Source organism: Xyrauchen texanus, chromosome 6, assembly GCF_025860055.1.
Source record: "Xyrauchen texanus isolate HMW12.3.18 chromosome 6, RBS_HiC_50CHRs, whole genome shotgun sequence".
Taxonomy (NCBI): Eukaryota; Metazoa; Chordata; class Actinopteri; order Cypriniformes; family Catostomidae; genus Xyrauchen; species Xyrauchen texanus.
Genome location: NC_068281.1, coordinates 12,647,285 through 12,668,714, shown reverse-complemented (window position 1 = coordinate 12,668,714; position 21,430 = coordinate 12,647,285). Strand labels below are relative to the sequence as shown.

The window sequence follows — 21,430 nt, the reverse complement described above, 5'->3', positions numbered from 1 at the left end:
CTTTTTGGCTGCAGTGGTGTCTGCAGTGTTTTAGGCTGATAGAAAGACCAAACTCCTCCTTGTTTATTGACGAAGAACGCTGCATATTCAATGCTGTGGGAAATGGCTGGATATCAGAACTTACAGACTAGCAATGTTTTGCTGAGACTGTGTCTGGATTCGTCCTGTTAACACCATTGACCAATTCATCACCTTTGTCTCCTTGGATTTCCTCTGTTGTGTGGAACTAGAAACCTAGCTCCAAAAGTTATTGAGCTGCCTACTTAGACAGCAATTTAAGGCATCATATATGTGCTCCTGATGGTTGGTTTAAAGAGTAGACGGCATAGCATAATTCCTTTTCTTTTGGCCAAATTCTTAGGCAGTATTGCGTGCAATCTTCACGGTGAAGACAATCCCAAAATTCCAGCATGGCAATGACTTAATTGATAAGTGCTGCATTTTTGTCATATCAGTATTATGGTAATTACAAGTTCCAAACCAGTGTTGGGTGTAATGTGATTACATGGTAATCAATTGATCTAATTGTTTTTCCTTTTTATTTTTTTTCCAAAAAGTAATTTAATAGCTTACATTTTAAATGATTGTAATCAGATTACTTACTGACTTTCAAATAACTTTCCATTACATTACTTGTGTTACAAATATTATTAATTATTTGCATGCAACACATTTCAAACATGAATTACACATGTGTACGACTATTTGCTATTCTGTGACAGCTAACCTGCGTACTCCCTATAACAAGTCATTGTAAGGTAGAAACAAGTGGTGCTAAGCATATGACTTGCATATGTCAATGGACAAAGAGGAAATATATACATTATTTATCATTATTTTGTAAGTAGGAGTTTTAGATTAAAATGTTTTAGATTTAAAAGTAAAGTAATTAGTAATGTTATTACTTATTTCATTAAGTATTTTGATTGCAATATTAGAGGAGCAATTAATAATCTCTAATTGATTACGTTTTTGAGTGATTTTACTGTTCCCAAGTAGTAAACATTTTCATGTCTTAGTTGAACTTGTCATTACAAGTTGGAAACTCTGACTTCTCCCACCTAACCATCAATCCACTTGTGAGGGTTCAAATCGTTCTGTTAGAAATCAAATTATATCCAGTTGTAGTATTATACATGCAGAATAATTGAAACAACATGATTTGAATCTAGGAAATACCGAACCTTTGCAATCCTGGATTTCTTCACTGTCATAAATTAAATGGCCCCGGCATCAACATTGCTCAGAAAAGGCCCTCAGCACGACCTTCTGAACTTCCACACAGAGTTAAAGCAGACTTCTCTTTGAAAGGTTTCCAAAAGACCATCAGATTTGCACGACTCGAATACTAACACATTCTTAAATCTTAATCCAGAAACATTCTACACACAGTCACAGTACTTTACCGATTTAATCTTCTAAAATGTACAGAATGAATTTATATCCACAATTTATACAATACCTAGGCTTGCTTCAAAGTGCTGGTGTATTTGTTAAATACTTTGGGTAATCCGATAGCAAATCGATGTACTCTCAAATAAAGTTCAATGGTTCTTAAGGTATTGTCAACAGACTCCATAAAGTTCATGTTTACTGTATTGATCATTTATTTCACATTCTGTCACTCTTCTCACCAACCTGTCTTATGTATATATGTTTTAGATTAGATTTATGTTTAGAATAGCAATAAAGTTAGTCTGTATTCTAAAGATGAATGACTGTGGTATATTTAGATAAATAATCTCATCCCTGTTTCTAAAAGATTTAACTTCATAGCTGTATCTAAATACGTGTGATATTATTTTCAATAAGCCATTAGAATAATATCACTCCAATAAGTGAATTAATTAATTCCATTTAATCATAATTAAAGCTAATTCCTTACAGTAGAAATTGTGAGCGGATACAATGAGACGTTTTATTATGATTTTAATGGTGGAGAATTTATTCAGACAGATAATCTAGTTATTTGTAATTTATCTAATTTATAATGGTTGTCGAACTTGACTAATTCCATTATACATTTCATTACCTAATAATGTACAATAAGGACAGTTTAATTTAGTTCATCACTCACATATTTCAAGACCCTAAATTCTCTTACATATATTGGTGTTAGAAGACGGGCACGTTATTGTTTTCCATCTAAATTCATCAGTACCAAATATCCTACACAGTGTTAGCCGTGTTTACTTTGTGTGTAATAATTTTGCAAGGTGTATTAATGTAGTTTTTGAATATTTTGCTGTCAACAGTTTTGCTGTTATGGCTTTGGCTTTATTAACACCATCATAGAAATGGATAATAATAATAACTCTGTGAGATTTTGAGGACATGAAAAGCTCAGAGTAGAATCTCCAAGTTGTCATCTCGTAATCCGTAATATTAGTAATACATACAATGTGAACTAGGGATGGGGAGTCGACTCCATCGGCTCTTTTGTTCTATCGACTCTGTATCTTTTTGAACAGGTTGTTGTGATTGGCTCAAATTAGTGAATTGGCTTTCTTAAGATCCAATCATATACCTTACAAATATCTGCCGGTGGGACACTTATTCATCATGTACTTTTGTGAGAGATGATGTGATGCATGTGTTAAAGAGAGACAGGATGCGTGACAGACTTCAAAAGATGAAACTTTCTGAACTTTCTAGCATTACATCAATGCATGGCGCAGAGGTTAGGAAGTAAATGGATGCTGGTTTTATCAGTGTGTATGTGAGTGCGTGTTATTTTTGCTCTCCATTATATACTTTGATTCAGAAAATTCGTACCCTGCCCCTCTTTTTCAATTTGTCTAGTTTCTGTATAAAAATGAAATAAATAATTTTCGGCCCAGCCAAAATTTAATTTTCCACCTTTAAATGTGGTTATAGGTAGAAACCAGGGAACGTTGTCAACAGGCATTATAAAATACTGTACAATGCAAAATGTCTCTTAACTTAATTCATTCGAACAGTTATACTAGTGCGCTGTTATATTGTATGTTTAATTTAATTTCATGTATTCATCTTTTAGTTTATGTCTTCGGTAAGCACATTTTTTAGAAACAAATCAAACACTGCATTGAGTTTGTGATAATGACTGTAAACTTGTCAGGTACATTGCCAGAACATCAGCTATTGAATAGGGAACACTTTATGATCTGAAGCAATAATTTTAAAACTATAAACACACCAAAATATGTGAATTAAACCCCTGCTGTTTGATATATTGTGGTCAAGGAAAATTAAAAAAATGTATCCTTCAAAACAACTGTCAAAATTAAGTTTATTTGTTCATGATAATGTTCACTACTTTTATTTAAAATTAGTTTTACATGTATAATTATATAATAATAATAATAAAAATAAAAAAGATGACATTTCCTCTGCAGATACACACAGCAAGCAATGTGGTTTCTGTTGACCGCAGCCGCTGATTTAGAGTCAGCTTTTCCTGCCCCACAAATAGTTTGGGTGAGAAAAACTGATCAGCAGTTTCAGAAAAACTGCAGAATTATTACGGAGCAGTTTATTATGGAACGGTTAATAACGTTCTTTTTAAAATGACAGCATTCTGCGCTAAGGGGTGGGTGAACTACCAATTGAAGCATTTCCAGATCTCACAAGAGAAGGAAGCAATCTGGTCTAGAAAAACAAGCTCAAAATAAGCCACTTGCCTGCAAATAAACAAAAATGTGCGATTTATCAGAAATAGTAACAAACTGTTAATTAACATCAAATCTATATTAATGCATCATATCTAACAATAATTCAGTGAAAACTTGGAAACAACTGAAAAAAATAATTTGACATCTAATAATTATTGTTTTTCCTTGATAAATACCTAACCTTCCTTCGAAAGAGCACCGGTGGAGGCCATAATTACATACCCTTGATGTAATTTTTTGTATTTTTTTATATGTATACTTATATATTTTATCTAGATTAAACTGGACTGTTTACCCAACATGTGTGTGTGTGTGTGTTAAGTGCTATGTATTTTTTTGCTTCTTAGAGTATAACATCATTAGCTTAGCAACACGCTAACACCAAACTGAGAGTCGAGTCTCCTGTGCGTTTTTAGATGAGGTTCACTTACAGTTAGTATGTAAGCTCTAGGCAATAGACAGCAAACAACTCACTAGATTTTGGAACAGAGATTATATGTGTGTTAATCCAGGAGAGAGTTTGTAAAAAAGAATCACAGAGTGTGTGAGGAAGGAGGTAAATGAGAAGTAGAAGTAAAGGAAATGAGCAAAGAAAAGACTCACTGACTAAATAAGATTCAATGACAGTAGTGGGGAGACAGTGGGAATGGAAAATAAATTAAAGATTTTAATTGCATTGAACCCCCTCTGCTCTCTCTCTCTCCATTAGATTTGTGGTTCCAGTAAAAGCATGTGGGTGAGTATGACACTGTTAAGCAAACCTCATTACCTTTGTCATCTCTTTCTCATTAATCAAGCAAGGCTGTTTGGAGCTACACACAGCCATAGTCAATCACTCACACTTATAAACCTCACATATTAATAGGCTTGAAATGTCGATAATGTATTGATCGTAATCCAGTATCAAATGATTAGTTCAAATCAGCTTCATACATTCGGAAGGGGCTAGGGGATAAGCGAAGGTCACATATGAAATGTCTGGCACCAAAAAGAGACTATCTTCAGGAATGTAGTGGTTCTAATTCCGGTTCCACTTAAAGGAATATTCCAGGTTCAATAAAAGTTAAGCTCAATCAACAGCATTTGTGGTATAATGTTGATTACCACAAAATTATTTTCGACTTGTTGCTCCTTTTGTTTAAAAGAAGCAAAAAAGCTGGGTTACACTTTTAATAGTTGTGCCTCATTTAAAGGGATTTCTTTAACCATTCCTACTGATTCAGTGAGTGGGTTAGCCGTTTTAGACAGATGAGTTCAAGAATAATTTGTTCATTGTTTTGATTCATTAAAAAGAACCAGCTCATATGAGTCATTTGGACAGCACTGGTCTATGAAATGATATAACAAGACTAAATTAAATAAATATATCATGAAATAATTATATCCTTCCATACTTGTCTCACTTGTATATTTGATGCAACCAGTGAGGACAACTCAATAGAAATGCATTTAATGATTTCACAGTACACAGTCTTTCTCTGTTATCGCTGTAGAATCAATGGTGCTGGAAACACTTATTTTAGTACGCTGCTCGATCTGCAATAGCAAAAGACTGCAGATGTCCAAGAACCGTTAATGGAACCAAACATCATGAAAATCGTTCGGTTCCAGTATATTTCATTTTTCATTTTTTTTTGTGGAATAAGATTCGGTTCTTGATTGCCAACCCTACTCATGTCTTATTTCCCTCTTGTTATTCTCCTTTTGGCTTGACAAAAATAGAACATCTCTCAAGGACATCTAATGACTTTGTGTTTTGATCTGAATTATTAATGTACAGTTTATCTCTGAAATGTTGTCTTGATCTACAGGCTTCCTTTGGTTCAGAAGGGGGTTGAGACAACAATCTTAACAAACAGCAGTAAAGCTGTTTGAATGGGGATTAATAGACCAGAGGACTCACATAGCTTATACAAATGCAGAAGTCAGGGCATGTCCCCCAAAATATTCAGAACAATTGTCACTCAATATGATTTTCCCCATATAGAATGACATTCTTAAAGGGGTCATCATGAGGAATCAGATTTTACTGGATAAGCACTTTTGCTCATTTCACATTAAAAGGGGATGTTCTTAAAAGCTCAGCAGGAAAAAATCTCAGAAAGAGGAATGAAAATGGCCATGAAACACTATATTAGGACAGTTTGAACAGATAAACATTATATGAATTTATGATACAAAATGACCATTTTAAAATTGTTTCTTTGGTCCCCTCCAATCTGGAATATTGGATTACATCATGCTAGCAGTAACTTGAGACATTTTCCAAGCTTGCTATGGATAGGACAAGATGAAAGACAGCGAATGAGTTCCTTTGCTGCTGCTGCTCCATATTTCGATTGTTAATCTTTCCCTTGTTTGACTGTTTCTTACTTTTTGTTAATCCATGTGGTGAAAGCTGCTGAAAATAACTGCTAACGTGGCTATTGAAAAAGACTGATATCTAACTGATAACAGATGACAGCTCTACAATACACAGAGATAACAGAGGACTGATACAGGTCACTAGAACAGATCCATATAAATATAAGACCTGGTTTATGTCCCTATGGCTCCTGAGGATGCTTGTGCTATTCCAGGGTTAAAATTAAGGATTAAAAGTAGGATTTTTAGGGCTGGTTTTGAGGCAGAACTCTCTCAGACTGCAGTTGTAAGCCATTTCTGGGTTTTCAGCCATGTGCTGTCCTTCACCACCCTCTTAAAGACTGAATAGCGGTCCACACCATTCCTGTTAAACCTCATGGAAAGCTATCAAAACACTATTGCCTGCTCTCTCCACTCCCCTTTTGTAAAGGGCTCAACAATAGCCAATGTGAAAGAGTTTTGGCCAGTTGACAAGACTGTCACATCCTATTGGGCCTCTGTTGTGTTGTCACTGTGTCTTATATTTGTTGATCATGTACATGTGTTTTTATGCCCTTGGTTTTCTGCAAAGTATTGAATGTTGTTTGGTTTGGATTTTGTTGATTAAAATGTCGCCAAGGTAACATTATCTAGCTGGTTAACATTAAGTCCTTTTCCACCATCGGGCTGAACAGTTCTGAATATGTAAGGAACAGTTCCAGTAACATTTCCACTTGAATATGGTTAGGTATGGTTCAATTACAAACCGTTCCTGGCCCAGAATTCTCAGCACGGTAGCCCAAATTTTTCAGGACAGAGAACATGGAACCACTTTAGTGACATATTGACTCACGATTGGTCACTTGCCAAGTCAGTTCATTCTAATTCTGATTTAGAAGCACCACATTTGAAAAAGGAACGTGGCCCTGATCGTAACGGAAAGGTACAGTTCCACAATGAGAACAGTGGAAAATGGCTAATTGTGAGAATTGCAATAGTCCAGGTAGCATCACTTGGGTTGAAAGTTATAAATACATTTTTTATTATAAAAATATAGTCTCACACAAATATATGCTGCTATAAAATTACATTTAGATTTTATTAAAAAAAAATATTGTGAGGCCAGTGAAACTAGTGGCAGGGCAAGTACAAATCTTTAATCCCTGCCTTGTTGTAGGAATGCTGCTTCGCTTCCTCATTAGATATCAACTAAATGCAGTCTGGTAGTCTTTCCTGTGCAAAGTTTAATTCCTCTAACTTTTTTCTCCACCCTTCCTTTTTACCATGGTGACTGGTGTCTAAATACATGCATAATGAATGCATCTCTCATTAGAATGATTGCCAGAGGAAAAACATTGCTTGGCTCACGGCGGGGTTTTCTTGGATTCTAAAATTACGGTTTATCCTCCTTTATTTATCAAAGGCTTTCCACAATCAGCCCTCATCGTGACTGGGACGTCTGTGGGAAACAGATGTTTACTGATTAAGCAGGCGTACCATGCCAAAGCGGCTGTATTACGGCCCATTCATAGTGCAGAAAGGACAGGAAAAAAAGCTTTAAAAAAAGGAAGGGAGGAAAAAAGAAAGGCTGACGAAACGCAGGCGCTGAGCGAGAGAGTCGCCTCCTCTTCTGCCGCCGCTTCATCATAATATGGTTTGATTGTTGAAATCGTTCTTCGGGGGAGAATTTTCCCATTTCTGCTCTTTTTATTTTTTTTGTTTATGTTATATTATGTTTTAATGTGTTGGTTCTCCCTGCCAAGCTGCTTTTACTCACAATCAGCGATAGCGTTTACACAAAACACTGACTTCATGCTTTGACTGAAAGAGGCGAGGAGTTCAGGGTAGAGAAAATCTAAATAATCTGAATGCTGCTGGAAAGACAGACAAACCTGTTTATACCACAAGCCATCATTTCATTTCAACAGCTGCCAAAATGTAATATGTAACCAGCGTCACACAAAGCCAACTGTCCCCTCTCACTCTTAGCTGGCACTTTATGTGGATACATTTCTCTCCATGTTAGAATACCTCTTTAGACGGTCTCATCCACCTAACCGACAGACGGCTAACCTTTCTAGCATTTAGCATGCTCAAGTGAATTACTCACATAAATAATGTTAGATGTTAATTACAATGCACTTGGCAATCATTTATTTCTCTCATAGCTCTATTTTACAATTTACAAACTAGATAAAAAAGACCATAAATAAATGACAGGTTTCATGTACCTAAATTCATAAAATAAAAAATGGAAGACAACAATGAAAGTATTGACACAATTATGCACAATGTTAAACTTAAATGCCTAGATCAGCTGAGAAAAATTACTTGTTAGTGTGTTTCTCCAAAATAAACTTCATTAAGAGACTTGGCACAGTACATTCTATTGAATTCCTCTCCTCTCACATTCATTGCATATTCCAAACAGGTCCTATAAGGCTGACACCAAATATTGAGGAGGGAATATAGAAGGATAAACAAAGAATGACAAAAAGAAACATATTCAAGGTCTAAACAGAGGATTTTCATATGAGAATGCATTGCATTAACAGAACCCCCTCAGATAAAAGAGTCTCTGGACGGAATGAGTCAGGTTGACGTGAAACAGAGAACACTTGAAATGTTAAGAGTTTTTTCCCCTTTGTTATAAACATTCCTGTAATAAGTTTATTTTATGTACAAATAATGTGTCTCTTCTTGCAGTCCACTTCATCTTGCAGACCATTCAAATTAGCTTAACTCATTCATATTTGAGTCAAAAGGCCCAAACATTTTTGCATGTTTTAGTGACAATCCCCAGTCTTGGCGTAAGAAGCAGAGAACAGCAGTGGATTGCCGTAAATAGCAAACTACTCCAGTATGCTTATCTCCAACGTTTAGCCACAACTCAAGAGTTCTGTTTTAGCACACATCATGAGTTTTTCTCAAACAAACTCATCCTTTTTAGAGAAAACAAACACTGCTCTGAGAATGAAGAGTTTGAAGATATTTTGTCAAAATGTGTACAAACTGTGCACAAGTGAGACCAAAAAAAAAAAAAAAAAATAATGTATCATTGTTATCTCTCATTGAATCTCTTAGGAGACAACCGAAGGGCCCTTGCATGCTCCTCTGGCTGTTCGTCATTTGTTCTCGGACTCCCATTTCTGAATCGTTTGGCATTCGGCAGGCATTATGGAATTAAAGTCCTTTGTCCTAGTGTTGGATAAATGTAGTTATTGCAACTGTCATTGATTTGAGGCTGCGCTGGAGTTTCATGGAGGATATCGCTATGGAGCAGATGTATGAAGGTGACACTGTAGAGAGACAGAGAGAGAGAAGAGAAGAGAAAATTATTAGGATTTGGGATTCAAAGCTCATACAGTATACAGACCAGGACTCGTACAGATATACAGCATTAATTGAAGTAATCCTAGAAGTATGAAAACAAAAATTGTTCTGTTTGCTCTGTTGCTGGGGAGCATGAGAAAAACAAATTGCACATTTTTGGCTCCGTTTTCATTTTGAGCTCATCCCATCAAATGGCACAAAGCTCTGCCAATATACCCCCCACCCCCTACATATTCATTGGAGCTGGTTCTAATCCCACCTAATGAGTAGATAAATAACTGCAGGGAACTGAGGGGAAGTAGAGCAGAACTCATAAACATTGGGTCAGACTTGTTACTTTGTGCTTACCTTAGATCAGCTATGATGGAACTTCCAGTAAGTGAGACGTGTTGATTTCACGGCCCGCCGAAAGTCTCCCGAGACAAGGAGACAAGGGCAGGAGTGAGGAAGACGTAGATGGAGCGGGAGAGTGAGAAAAGGGGGACTGTGGAGACCGAGGTGGAGAGAGATGTAAACCGAAGGCAGAATTTTCTATTCCAACCGGTGCGCATGAGATCCCAGCCAAGTGGAGAAGTATGAGACAGATATTCCATTCGGGAGGGTGGGGAGACCTGAAGACCTTCCAGAACTGGCCCGGAGGTGTCTTCCATTGTGGACGTCGGGAAGATGAATGCCTCTCCGAATTCACCAGAACAAGTGCACTAAATAGTGCATAATATCTGCCATGTGCCGCTGACTCTAGTAACTGTGAAATGGCAGTATCGGACGAGAAAATCCAGTACTATTTATACACATACTTACAGACACATACATACAAAATAAAACAATCGAAAGAACCAGATAAACCCCTTCGTAGTGTCATTGAAATGAAGGAACCCATGTAAAGCTTCCTAAAATTGTATCCAGAGCATCAGTACAGCATGGGACAATCCTCTCAATTCTCTCAAAGTGCAAAGATGGCGTTATTGAAGGAAAGGACTGTATCGTTCCTCTGAAATACTTTGCTATTTTGCTTTTTCTTTCATTTTCCAAATTTTTTTTTTTCAAGTGCATGGATGAGGTAAGTGGATTTTCTTAGAAACCAAAATAAAAAAAATTAAGTCCAAAGTATGTTTTGAGTTTCTGTTCCGATCCCATGGGTTCAGACAGGAACCATCCTGTCTTGCATTTGTTGCATCTGGGACAGCATTCCATGCGCGCTGCTGAGGATCTTATCCTGATGTACGGCAGAGGAGATCCCTATCCGTGCCATGTCTCTGTTTCAATAAAACACAAGATAGAGGGAATGAGAACAGGCAGTCACTTTATTCTAATTTGCTCTCTGCAAACAGAAAAGTGACACAAAATCTAAGAATTTTGGCTGTACATTTGCATGCCAAAGTAATATTGTCTCATGGATTGACATCTACAGGGGTTTTGCACGGAAATGTGTCTACAGAACCCATATGTCAAGACCGTGTATCCCTGAGTGCTGATTTAATAGCTGTTTTTCCTTGTCTTGTATTAATCAAAAGCATGCTCAAATCTCTTTATGTCCAATATACACATATACAAAGTCTCCTAACATCTAGAAGGTATAGTTAAAATTAAGCTTCTGTCATTATTTATTTCCCCTCATCTTGTTCCAAACCCATATGACTGCAAATGTATGGAACTAAAATACTATAAAAGTGAATGGTGACAGAAACTAACATTCTGCCTAATATCTCCTTTTGTATTCCTTGCAAAAAAGAAAGTCAAATGGGTTTGGAACAGCATGAAGGTGAATGAATGATAATTTCTCACTGAACTAACCCTTTAAGAGAGCCCAGTATTTGCTCATGTGACTCACTCTTGTGTCATATGGACCACAGCTTCTGGGGTGGTGTAACCAGCAGCTGTGAAGTTGTCTCTGTAACGCTCCATGTTGATGGTCTGTAGCCAATCGGCAACTGAGCCCAGGGTAGAAGTAAATTCTGGGCTGCTGGGCTCCAGGAGGGTGGTGTTGGGTCTACAAAAGAAAGAGAGACTTACAGTGAGCTAAGAGTCCCAAGAGATTGGGCTGGATCTCTGTTGCCCATTTTTTAACAACTTATGAAGTAACTATAAAAGACATTATAGGTGTATGAATCACTTTAGTGGAACATGTTTATATACCAGCGCCAGTCATGCATGTAACATGCACTTATGTGCCACAGCTCAAAATGCTTTTACTCCAATCCATCACCTGTAAAAATGAGACTTACAGTAAAGTGGGGTCTTAAAGTTTGAGAATATAAGTCAAAATGCATCTACAGGTATTTAGCATGTTTCAGGAATTTTCCGGTTTAAAGGAATATTCCGGGTTCAATACAAGTTGCCTTTGCCTTAAAAACAATTTTTTATTACAATTTTAGTGTAATAAAATCACTTTCTAACCTTTTCAGTGTAAAATTGCAGCCAGTTTTACAACTTTTTTACCATGATGATGTAAGGTCAACAACCCTAAAACCTTAAACTGTCACACAAATGACAATTTAAACAACTTTGCAGCTCAGATATTACATGAGTTTTAACAGAACAATTAATGCAAGTGCTTTATAAAATGATAAGCTTCACATTTCTGTGTTTAAACCCTCCAAAAATTGGCCCTATTCACTCCCATTGTAAGTGTCTCACTGTAACCTCAAAAAAATTTTTTAAGAAAACGAGGAACGAGTCTAAATACATTTTTGCCGTAATCAACATTATGCCACAAATGCTGTCAATTGAGCTGAACTTGTATTGATCCCGGAATATACCTTTAACAAAAAATTTTTATTATAAATTATATTATCAGGACAGAAATAAACATACATTTCTTCCAGTATTTGGTCAAAATGTTTGGTATGTCCCCCTTTTGCTTAAATTATTAATGTAAAATGCTAGTATGGACTGCACTATCAGTTTATAAATAATCAGTTTATTTTATTTTCAATCCTACATTTTCAGTGTAATCTCAGACTTTTGGACCCCACTGCATATGACAGAGGATATACCTTGCAATCTCTCCCCCCGTTCTTTTCAAGCTGTTGGGGTTCCGGATCAGTTTGTCCAGCATGTTGACTATTTGACTAAACTTCGGCCTCTCGGCTCGCTCTTTCTGCCAGCAATCCAGCATCAACTGGTGCAAAGAAACTGGGCAGTCCATTGGTGGTGGCAGCCTGTAACCTTCCTCAATTGCCTTTATCACCTTAGACACACAGGAATACATCAAAAACAGGAAGTTAAACAAAAACGTAGTCTTCTTTCAGTTCTGAAATAACCTTGTTTGATGGGACACTTACATCCTGGTTACTCATGTCCCAGTACGGCCGCTCTCCGTATGACATCACCTCCCACATGACGATGCCGTAACTCCACACGTCGGAAGAAGAGGTGAACTTCCTGTACGTAATAGCTTCGGGTGCGGTCCATCGAATGGGAATCTTGCCACCCTGCGATTGATAGGTTCCTGTTAATTCCTTCCAAAAGAGATAGCAAACACATGCATGGAGGTTAATCACACACGCACACGCATGCACATACACTCAGCACACAATACTGGGGTTAGTATCTATATCTAAACTACTTGAAAAGATAATGGCATTCCCTATAAGCAAAGCAGCCACATGCATGCAGGTTAAACGCTTCAGTGTCAATGGTTGTTATGCTTACCCTGGTTGTATAAGCAGCATCTGGGTCTTCCTCGAGAACTCGAGACATGCCAAAGTCAGACACCTTACACACCAGGTTGCTGTTGACAAGGATGTTGCGTGCAGCCAGATCACGGTGGACGTAGCTCATGTCAGACAAATACTTCATCCCTGAAGCAATACCACGGAGGATGCCAACCAGTTGAATTACCGTAAACCGTCCATCGTTCTTCTACAGAAAGAAGAGCAAAGAATCATTTTTAAATTATGTTTAAATCAATACTTTAAACCAAAAGACTGGCACAAAGGAAAAGTGGATGGGCTCACCCTGAGAAAAGCATCCAGGGATCCGTTTTCCATGTACTCAGTGATGATCATAACTGGCTTGCCTGCACAGAGAAATAAAAAGTTTACATATGTATAACTTCCAGTTCAAATGCCGTTTCCTCTTAGGCCACTATATTAATTTATGCTAATCCTTTTCCTTTGAAAACTACATTTTCAGTCTCCTAACATCATTGTTTTCCAAAGTGTAGGGTGACCAGATTCCAGCTTGTGGAAAATGGGACAGCTAACTCAAAGGAAAAATTATTGTATCCTTTCCTAGGCACAGATCAATGCGAATTAGAGGGTGCATCAGCATCTGTAACTGTTGTCACCTTGAACTTTTCCCTGGCAGCAATTTTTCTCAGTGCGCTTGCAGAGCAGTCTAGTCCAAAATTAAGATGTACAAAAAGTATTGCCTTCACTCTAGGATGTCTCTCAGTAGGGCCCACACAAGTTTTTCTGTGTTCTCAAATGAGCGGCTCCAATTTTGGAGGTAATCCACCAATGCTGAATAAAAGTTTCTCACTACACAAAAGAAATCATCCGCTCGTATGTCACCAGCTTCAACCAGGGCATCCAACTGCTTTTTAATGTCAGAGGGTATGAATGATTCCTCCAGCCTGGCCTACAAGAATTTTCTCATGTCATGAATGTGAAAAGCTATGGCCGTGCACAAGAAAATTATAAGAAAAGTCTTTCCCTTGCATGCACTTTATCAGATTCGGAACTTTGCTTCTCAAAAAAAAATTGCTACAACTTGGTGTGGCACACTTAATTTTAGCAGCATCCACATACTTTTTTGTATGAACAAGTAGCGCGATGTCGTGCGCCTCCATGGGCGATGGAAAAGCGAGCTCCACAAATCTCACACCTCACTTTACTAGGCTCTGTCAGTGACTCAATGTTTAGAAATGTAAACTCTTTTTGAAGTTCCTCATTAAATGTACATGCACGCTTCCTTGACATTTTTCCAGCCACTGTGTGCTCTTCAATCAGTTCACTAACTGGACGTCTATTGATACGGGATTGTGATTGGATTGTTTAATCCAATCATGTACTTCAAATAACACGGTGTGATTTTATTGGTTTTACTAGCTTTATCCTTGGCTACTTTTGATTAGAATACTCAAGTGACCGAGAAAGCTGCATAGGCGATAAAGACATTTTAGGAGTTAAAGACATAGGAGAGGGGAAATAAAGGAAAAAACTTTTTTTTTCAGAATAAGTCGGTACACTAGAAAAAGTACTTCAATACGGGACTGTCCTGGGAAAAACGGGACGTTTTGCATACTTTGAACACCCTACCAAAGTATGCAGGTATGGAAAGCGTTGTATTCGGTGGAGGCAAAGACGTTGCAAAATCAATATGTTTTCAAACAAAAACCTATTAGTGTGGATGTGGACATACTCTGAACCAATCAGGGTTCAGAACCAATTTTCTGCTTTAGAAACTAAATTTTTACATGGTTTGACTCTATAAATGATTTTATTCAACAAAGGCAAAAGTACAGACTTGTCAAATACTGATTTATTACCTATAGTGCATCAATGTATAGAAGATAATTCGTTTTTTAGTTGTATACATTCAGGCAAGGATGTTACCAAATATTCAATATAAGGTGGAACCAAATCTAAACCTCCAGAATCAGTCATTGAAAACCCCATTTTAAGCAACCAGTATTATAAATATTGGGGGGACACATCCCCCCTCAATGTCTTTGGTGGTTGCATACCTGCACACATTGGTCTGTTTGAATGACACTTCCTAATCACGCACTAAAAGAACCAGTTTTCTAGCCCCTCCCCTTTTCTCACACACCCCCATCACGTACTTTCCGCTCCTGTTTGCAAGTGGGATTTTTGTGTGGGTTTGTTTACTGAATGCGGCCGTTGCTGGAGGCTATCAGGGCTGGATTCCCACATTACCTGCCAGTCACTACAGAGACAAGGCATCTCTATGGCAATGCAGGCCCCTCATATAAAGCCGAAAGAAAAGAGCCCAGGGACTTTACAATAGAGGACAATGGCACACGCACACCCACACACCTACACAGAGCCGCTCATAAATGCGTACACACATACGCACTTCACCTCAGAGGAATCATTTCAATGTTCGAGCGGTGCCTTCATTATGCAAATACAATCTTGCATTTAGTGCCAGCGCGTAAAAGACTGCGCCCACCATGCCCGTCTGTGTATGCTTTCTGCATAGATGGCTGCCATCCTCTCTCACTCACTCTCTCCGAGGCTTAGGGGCATTTCGTCTTTATATATTTAGGACAATATCTACATCATTAGTAATTTATTTAACAGGTTTAATTGGCCCTGTTGGAGGCATAGGCTGCGAGGAGAGGGCTGCCATTGTCTGTTTGTACAACAGTTATCCTGGAGACACTTCAACCATGCTGAGGATTATGGAAAGGGCTGCTACTAATAAACAACACTATAATAGTGTTCACTGAGCTACCTACAGTATAAGACTGTTAAAAGTGATTCTTCAGTATGCTGGAGGTTGTGTAGTCATAACTATGAGCATGTTAATACATTTTGAATTTGCCCTAACGTATCAATTTTCTGGAATAATGTTCAATTAAAGATTAAAAATATTTTACATCCCAATGCAATTTTTTAAGATGTTCCTTGGTATTTCAAATGCTGTATTACCTTAAAGATGGATGTAATCTTTAATATTACTTCACTAGCATGTAAATAGACCAATAACTTTGTTGAAAAAAAAAGGCAAAAACTATTAATTAAATAAATGACTAATCTATGAAAGAAATTACTTAAAATTGTGTGGTATTTAATCCATGTGTGTATGCTAACTTTGAGGTTTGTGTAATCCTAAATATTCACAAAGTTCCCTTTTAGTGTATACGTACAACGATAGGCCACAACCTTAAAACCACCTGCCTAATATTGTGTAGGTCCCCCTCATGCCGCCAAAACAGTGCCAATCCACATTCTGAGATGCTATTCTTATTACCACAATTGTACAGAGCGGTTATCTGAGTTACCGTAGACTTTGTCAGTTCGAACCAGTCTGGCTATTCTCTGTTGACCTCATAATCAATAAGGCATTTCTGTCCACAGAACTGCCGCTCACTGGATGTTTTTTGTTTTTGGCACCATTTGGAGTAAATTCTAGAGATTGTTGTGTGTGAAAATCCCAGGAGATCAACAGTTACAAAAATACTCAAACCAGCCCATCTGGCACCAACAATCATTCATGCGATTATCTAATCAGCCAATTAAGTGGCAGCAGTGAAGTGCAAAAAATCATGCAGATACGGGTCAGGAGCTTCAGTTAATGTTCACATCTTACCATCAGAATGGGGAAAAATGTGATCTCAGTGATTTAGACCACGGTATGATTGTTGGTGCCAGACGGGCTGGTTTGGGTATTTCTGTAACTGCTGATCTCCTGGGATTTTCACACATAGTCTTTAGAGTTTGCTCAGAATAGTGCCAAAAACAAAAAAAATCTGGTGAGAGGCAGTTCTGTGGATGGAAATGCCTTGTTGATGAGGGAGGTTAACAGCGAATGGCCAGACTGGTTCGAAATAATAAAGTCTACGATAACTCACATAACAGCTCTGTACAATTGTGGTGAGAAGAATAACATCTCAGAATGCTATTCTGCTATGCAGGTTGGAGCTATTTTGGTGGCACTAGGTGTACCTACACAATATTAGGCAGGTTGTTTTAATGTTGTGGCTGATCGCCGTATATGTATTTAAATTTAAATTCCTTCCCTTTCGTGAAAACAGACCAAACATATTGATGACTCATCTTGCACTACATCGATTTTGTCCTATCAAATGCTCTCTAAAATGAGAAAATAACTTCCTTAGGACATTTTTAACTTTCTGTTCACTACTGCTCTCTCTCTAACCCATCTGTTGGCATTGTCTTCACTAATACATGAAAGAAAGGACAGAAATTTGCCAGGGCTGTCTGGAGGTAAGATGTCACTCAGTGGTATGGTCACATGTAAGAAGAATCCCCATCATATGAAAGAAACCCTCACCCACCAAAACAACTCAAAAAACATATTCATCATTGTGCTTCTGTGGCTGAGTTTCTCCCCAGGGATCCTGAGTTGGTTGACAGTGAATGAGCCATCACCATGAGGAGACACTAAGGGTGTTCTTCAGTCCAGCTGTCGAATGCAAAGCCTACAAATGCAAATCGCAGCTCTGGGTTCTCCACTAACACACACACACACACACATATGTACAGTACCAGTTTCTCAGAATATTATAAGCTGTTATGCCGGCTGAGAGCCAGATACAACTGCACCGTCGAGGGTTTCTCAACTATACATAAGAGAGAGTCAACTTTCAATCAATAATGGCATATTAAAAGGTTTGATGTTGGGTCTGACTAGCAGCCAAGAATCCTTTCTGTAATGGTAAGGGTGACTTTCAATAGGCATGTTTGATTTCCATAAAATTTGAAAAAATGGGGAGTGCGTCATTTCTTGAACACGGTTCCAAAAGGCATTAAGATGCAAACAGGAGGCAGGCATCAATGGTAAAAAATGTAGGAGCAAAGTGCTCCAATTCCCAAGCAAAGGATTTTAGTGTGCTGCAAAGCAAAAAGTTTAAATGAAAACCATTAGTTTGTGAAATGAATTTCATGAAAAACAAAAGCAGATGGTAAAACACACCTTAATTGTGAGATCAACAAAACCATGATTTGCAAAAGACATGCAAATGTAAGAAAAAATCAGGATGAAAGGCTGTGGTTACCAGGGCTGTGAATACACATTGAGATGGACACATCTTTCCAATAATGAGATTACTAGTGGATCAAAATGGGATTTTCAACAGAAGATTAATATATTTTACATTTGGTTCCACCAATCTTGAACATTTTTATTACATCCTACATTACCATAGAAGCATATGTAATACGTGTATATTTATCCATATGTTTTTAACTCTACCAAATGGTAGAATGGCATTAAAATAGGATAGAATGTATATATATATTTTTCTGGCAGCAAAGGTATGGAATAATGTACAGATTTTGCAGTTTTGGAAGGAAATTGGTACTTTACATTTAGTTACGACTCCCTCCAGTCTGATGATGTTGGGGTGGTCGAATTGGCCCATGATACTGGCCTCGCTCAGGAAGTCCCGCCTCTGTTTGTCAGTGTATCCTGCTTTGAGGGTTTTTATGGCCACACAGATCTCTCGCTTTCCAGGCATCTTAAGCCGCCCGCTGCACACCTCCCCAAATTCTCCTTTAAACAGAAAAATCATAGTTTGAATAAAAAATGTCTGCAGTACGTAATGACCCTTGTGACCTGTCTGGAACAGTACGCTTACATTTTAGTCTAACAGTTGTGGTCTGGCTAAATTTACTCTGACAGACAGAAACAGCAGGTCTTTTGCTCACCGATGCCGATGACCTTTTCAATCTTGATGCAGGAGGCGTCGATTTCTTTGGCAAATTCACGTACGGCTTGGTTGGGGTCCTCATAGGTGAAGGGGTCCACATAGATCCGGACTCCTGTGGGGAGAAGGAGAGAGAGGTTATTACATGTTAGCTGGAGAGAGGAGAGAAGGAGAATAGCTGGCAGACAGACAACATGATAAATATATAACATCTGTTTTTCATTCTCCTCCCTCTCTCTTGTTGGCTTCTGTCTGTCCTTCAAAGTATATAAATAACATCATATACAGTACATCTCTCTGCTTTAACGGAAACTATATAGACATGTAGGAGAATACATCATTGTGTGTTTTTATTGCTGCGTTACCTGGATGCAAATGCCTCTCCTCATCTGAGTCCTGTTTGGCTTTGCTGTATTTGCTTCTCCTGTAAACACATAGAGATGAGAGGCATCACAAAATGTGCTCAGATTTACCAAAGATTGTAATCAAAAGTCTCAATTAACTATTAATTATTCTTAAAATACCAAATAATCTGGGCTATCCCATCCAAATTATGCTACCATTTCATAGCTCTTACTGTATGTCTCATTTGCTTCCATTTACATTTTCCCCAAGAAATTTCAGTAGAAACATCTAAGATAAAGTTGAGTACTCCAAAAAGTCTCTGAGATCTGAAAGAGCAACCTTTGAGAAATACATTTTCTCTCTGGGATTACAGCTGAAGTATTTCTTCACCCAGACTATCTGGTATATCTGTGATACACGGTGGGCTGACACATGAAGGCATATACCGTTCCAAGCCACTGTAGATGGTCAAACTTTTGAATGACCTTTCAGCCTTATCCATAAAATTAGGGCAGTAAAATTAGTCAGGCTGCAAAGAGAGTAGACCTTCAAAGTGGAGAGAAGGTTTGTTCATGATCCAAGACTGCTGGCATTATATCTGAAATCAGGAATGTAGCAATATGTAACTGGAGGGACTTTTATAAAGTTAAGGTAAGTTTAGAGTTTTGTTTTGCCTGGCTGCAGTGCGAAGAAAATGAAACTGTAGCTGGCGTGTAAAACAAAGAATGTAAGTCCAACCAGTTGCATTGGTAGTGGACTGAAAAAGGACTATGCACAGGTAAGCGGTAATTATACTATGGCTAGTGCCCACTTTCCAAAGTCTATAGGCAAATAGGACTATTGAACGAATGAGACATCAATTAATTAATATTCATTGCAAAATTTTATGTTTTAATTATGCTCCCTGCCCCCACTTTTCAGATCGTTCAAACAAACCTGTTTAAAATATTTGATGAAGATGAAGAAAAAGCAAAAAAGAGAGAGAAAAAATAAGGTAAAGGAATTGAGCGCGAAAGATTACAACTCATCAAGTGGCCAAAACAGCAACAAAATCTGGACTAAAACTACCTCCTCCACTTAAAACATTCCTCTTTGACTGTCTACAGTAGTATAAATGTGCTAGTATGTGCAATCTTCAAAGTTCCCTTTTCACCCAATCACCAGCTGACCCCTTGGGGCCAACTGGTGACCTTTTTGCATGGACACAGAGGGCAAAACAAAAGCAAAGGAACAGATAACAATCCTGCCTGGGACGCTGCCCTAACAAACACTCCCTGCTGTGTATGGGGTCACCTGCCTTTATATAGAGATGGGGGCTGTGTTAGTAAAAAAAAAACCTGGAATGCACAACTGCTGTTATTGTTTTTCTAGTTCATTCTGGCATTGAAAAAGGCCCCAAAGGTTCAGGGTTAGTGAAGGAAGAAAAAGGAGAGACGGAGGGAGAGGGGCATATCCACAGGTAGAACAGGAGGAGGGAGGCTTTAACGCCAGAGTGCTCCGCTCACGCTAGAAATAGCTATGCCTGCAGGGGGCCATGCCTTCATGGGATGAGGCCCTGCCATCAGCCAGAGCACCCAGTGCACGTTATTTTAGGAACAAGACGATTAGCTGGTGTTCTATCCAAGTACTAAATCGAGGAACCTGTGGCTTTGTTCAAGGCTGTACTCCCTTTACCCCTCTACGATTGAGCGGTTGGTGCCCCTCAAGGTAAGAAGAACAGGGCAAAGGTGAGAGCAACTGAGGAGGTGTAGTCTTGTCTCCTGCTGAAGGGATCCAGTGAGGATGTGCTTAATGGCTGCTTGGCCAAAACAAAAGTGTCATTCATTAGCTTTGATTGTTATTTTCACTGTGAAAGAGGCCGATGCGGCTCTTCAGCGACTTTGAGAAAGCGAAGATGATTATCACCGCTGATAATGATACAATGACAACCATTGCTAGAGCTGTCTCTAAAATCGGTCTGGGAAAGTGCAATGTTGTTTAAAAGAAGGGTTTCCACACCTTTTGACCAAATAATTTCTATTATTTTTCAAGTTGCTCATGATTATCCAGTACCCTTGTGATTAGTAAGGATTTCTGACATTTAAATGTAGTTTTTTAAATATAATTTAATAGAGATTGCACTCAGAAACAGCAGGTTAAAATCAATTAAATATTTTACAGCCGAGCATAAATAGTAAAATGTATATTCACTATAAAATAATTCCATGAATTTCCATTACGTTTTAAGATTTTATCAATTTCCATGATTTTTTTCAGGCCTGGATATCATTTTTTATAATTGTATCATTATCATAGTAACATTCTAGGCCTGTATATCACAATTGTATCTTTTTTTAATTATTTATAATTAGGGCCCAAGCCTTGAAAAGGCAAGGCCCTATTGTTTTCGTTA

General features: G+C 38.0%; 1 protein-coding gene across 5 annotated transcripts in view; it reads right to left on the bottom strand.

Annotated features, from left to right (window-relative positions):
- Window positions 1–8,128: 8,128 nt before the first annotated feature.
- epha4a (eph receptor A4a) overlaps window positions 8,129–21,430 on the bottom strand; it is a 67,125-nt gene continuing 53,823 nt past the window's right edge. Inside the window, exons 9-18 of one of the 5 annotated variants that reach the window (XM_052129298.1) lie at window positions 19,059–19,117; window positions 18,695–18,808; window positions 18,354–18,539; window positions 13,289–13,350; window positions 12,984–13,193; window positions 12,614–12,790; window positions 12,326–12,519; window positions 11,124–11,319; window positions 9,678–10,585; window positions 8,129–9,295 (exon numbers count right to left, since the gene is read on the bottom strand). In XM_052129298.1, the coding sequence (XP_051985258.1) occupies window positions 11,157–11,319; window positions 12,326–12,519; window positions 12,614–12,790; window positions 12,984–13,193; window positions 13,289–13,350; window positions 18,354–18,539; window positions 18,695–18,808; window positions 19,059–19,117 (1,165 nt within the window). In that variant the 3' untranslated portion in view covers window positions 8,129–9,295; window positions 9,678–10,585; window positions 11,124–11,156. Of the gene's footprint in view, window positions 9,296–9,677; window positions 10,586–11,123; window positions 11,320–12,325; window positions 12,520–12,613; window positions 12,791–12,983; window positions 13,194–13,288; window positions 13,351–18,353; window positions 18,540–18,694; window positions 18,809–19,058; window positions 19,118–21,430 lie in introns of those variants that run through there. The other 4 variants (XM_052129296.1, XM_052129299.1, XM_052129297.1 and 1 more) reach the window with 4 other exon arrangements.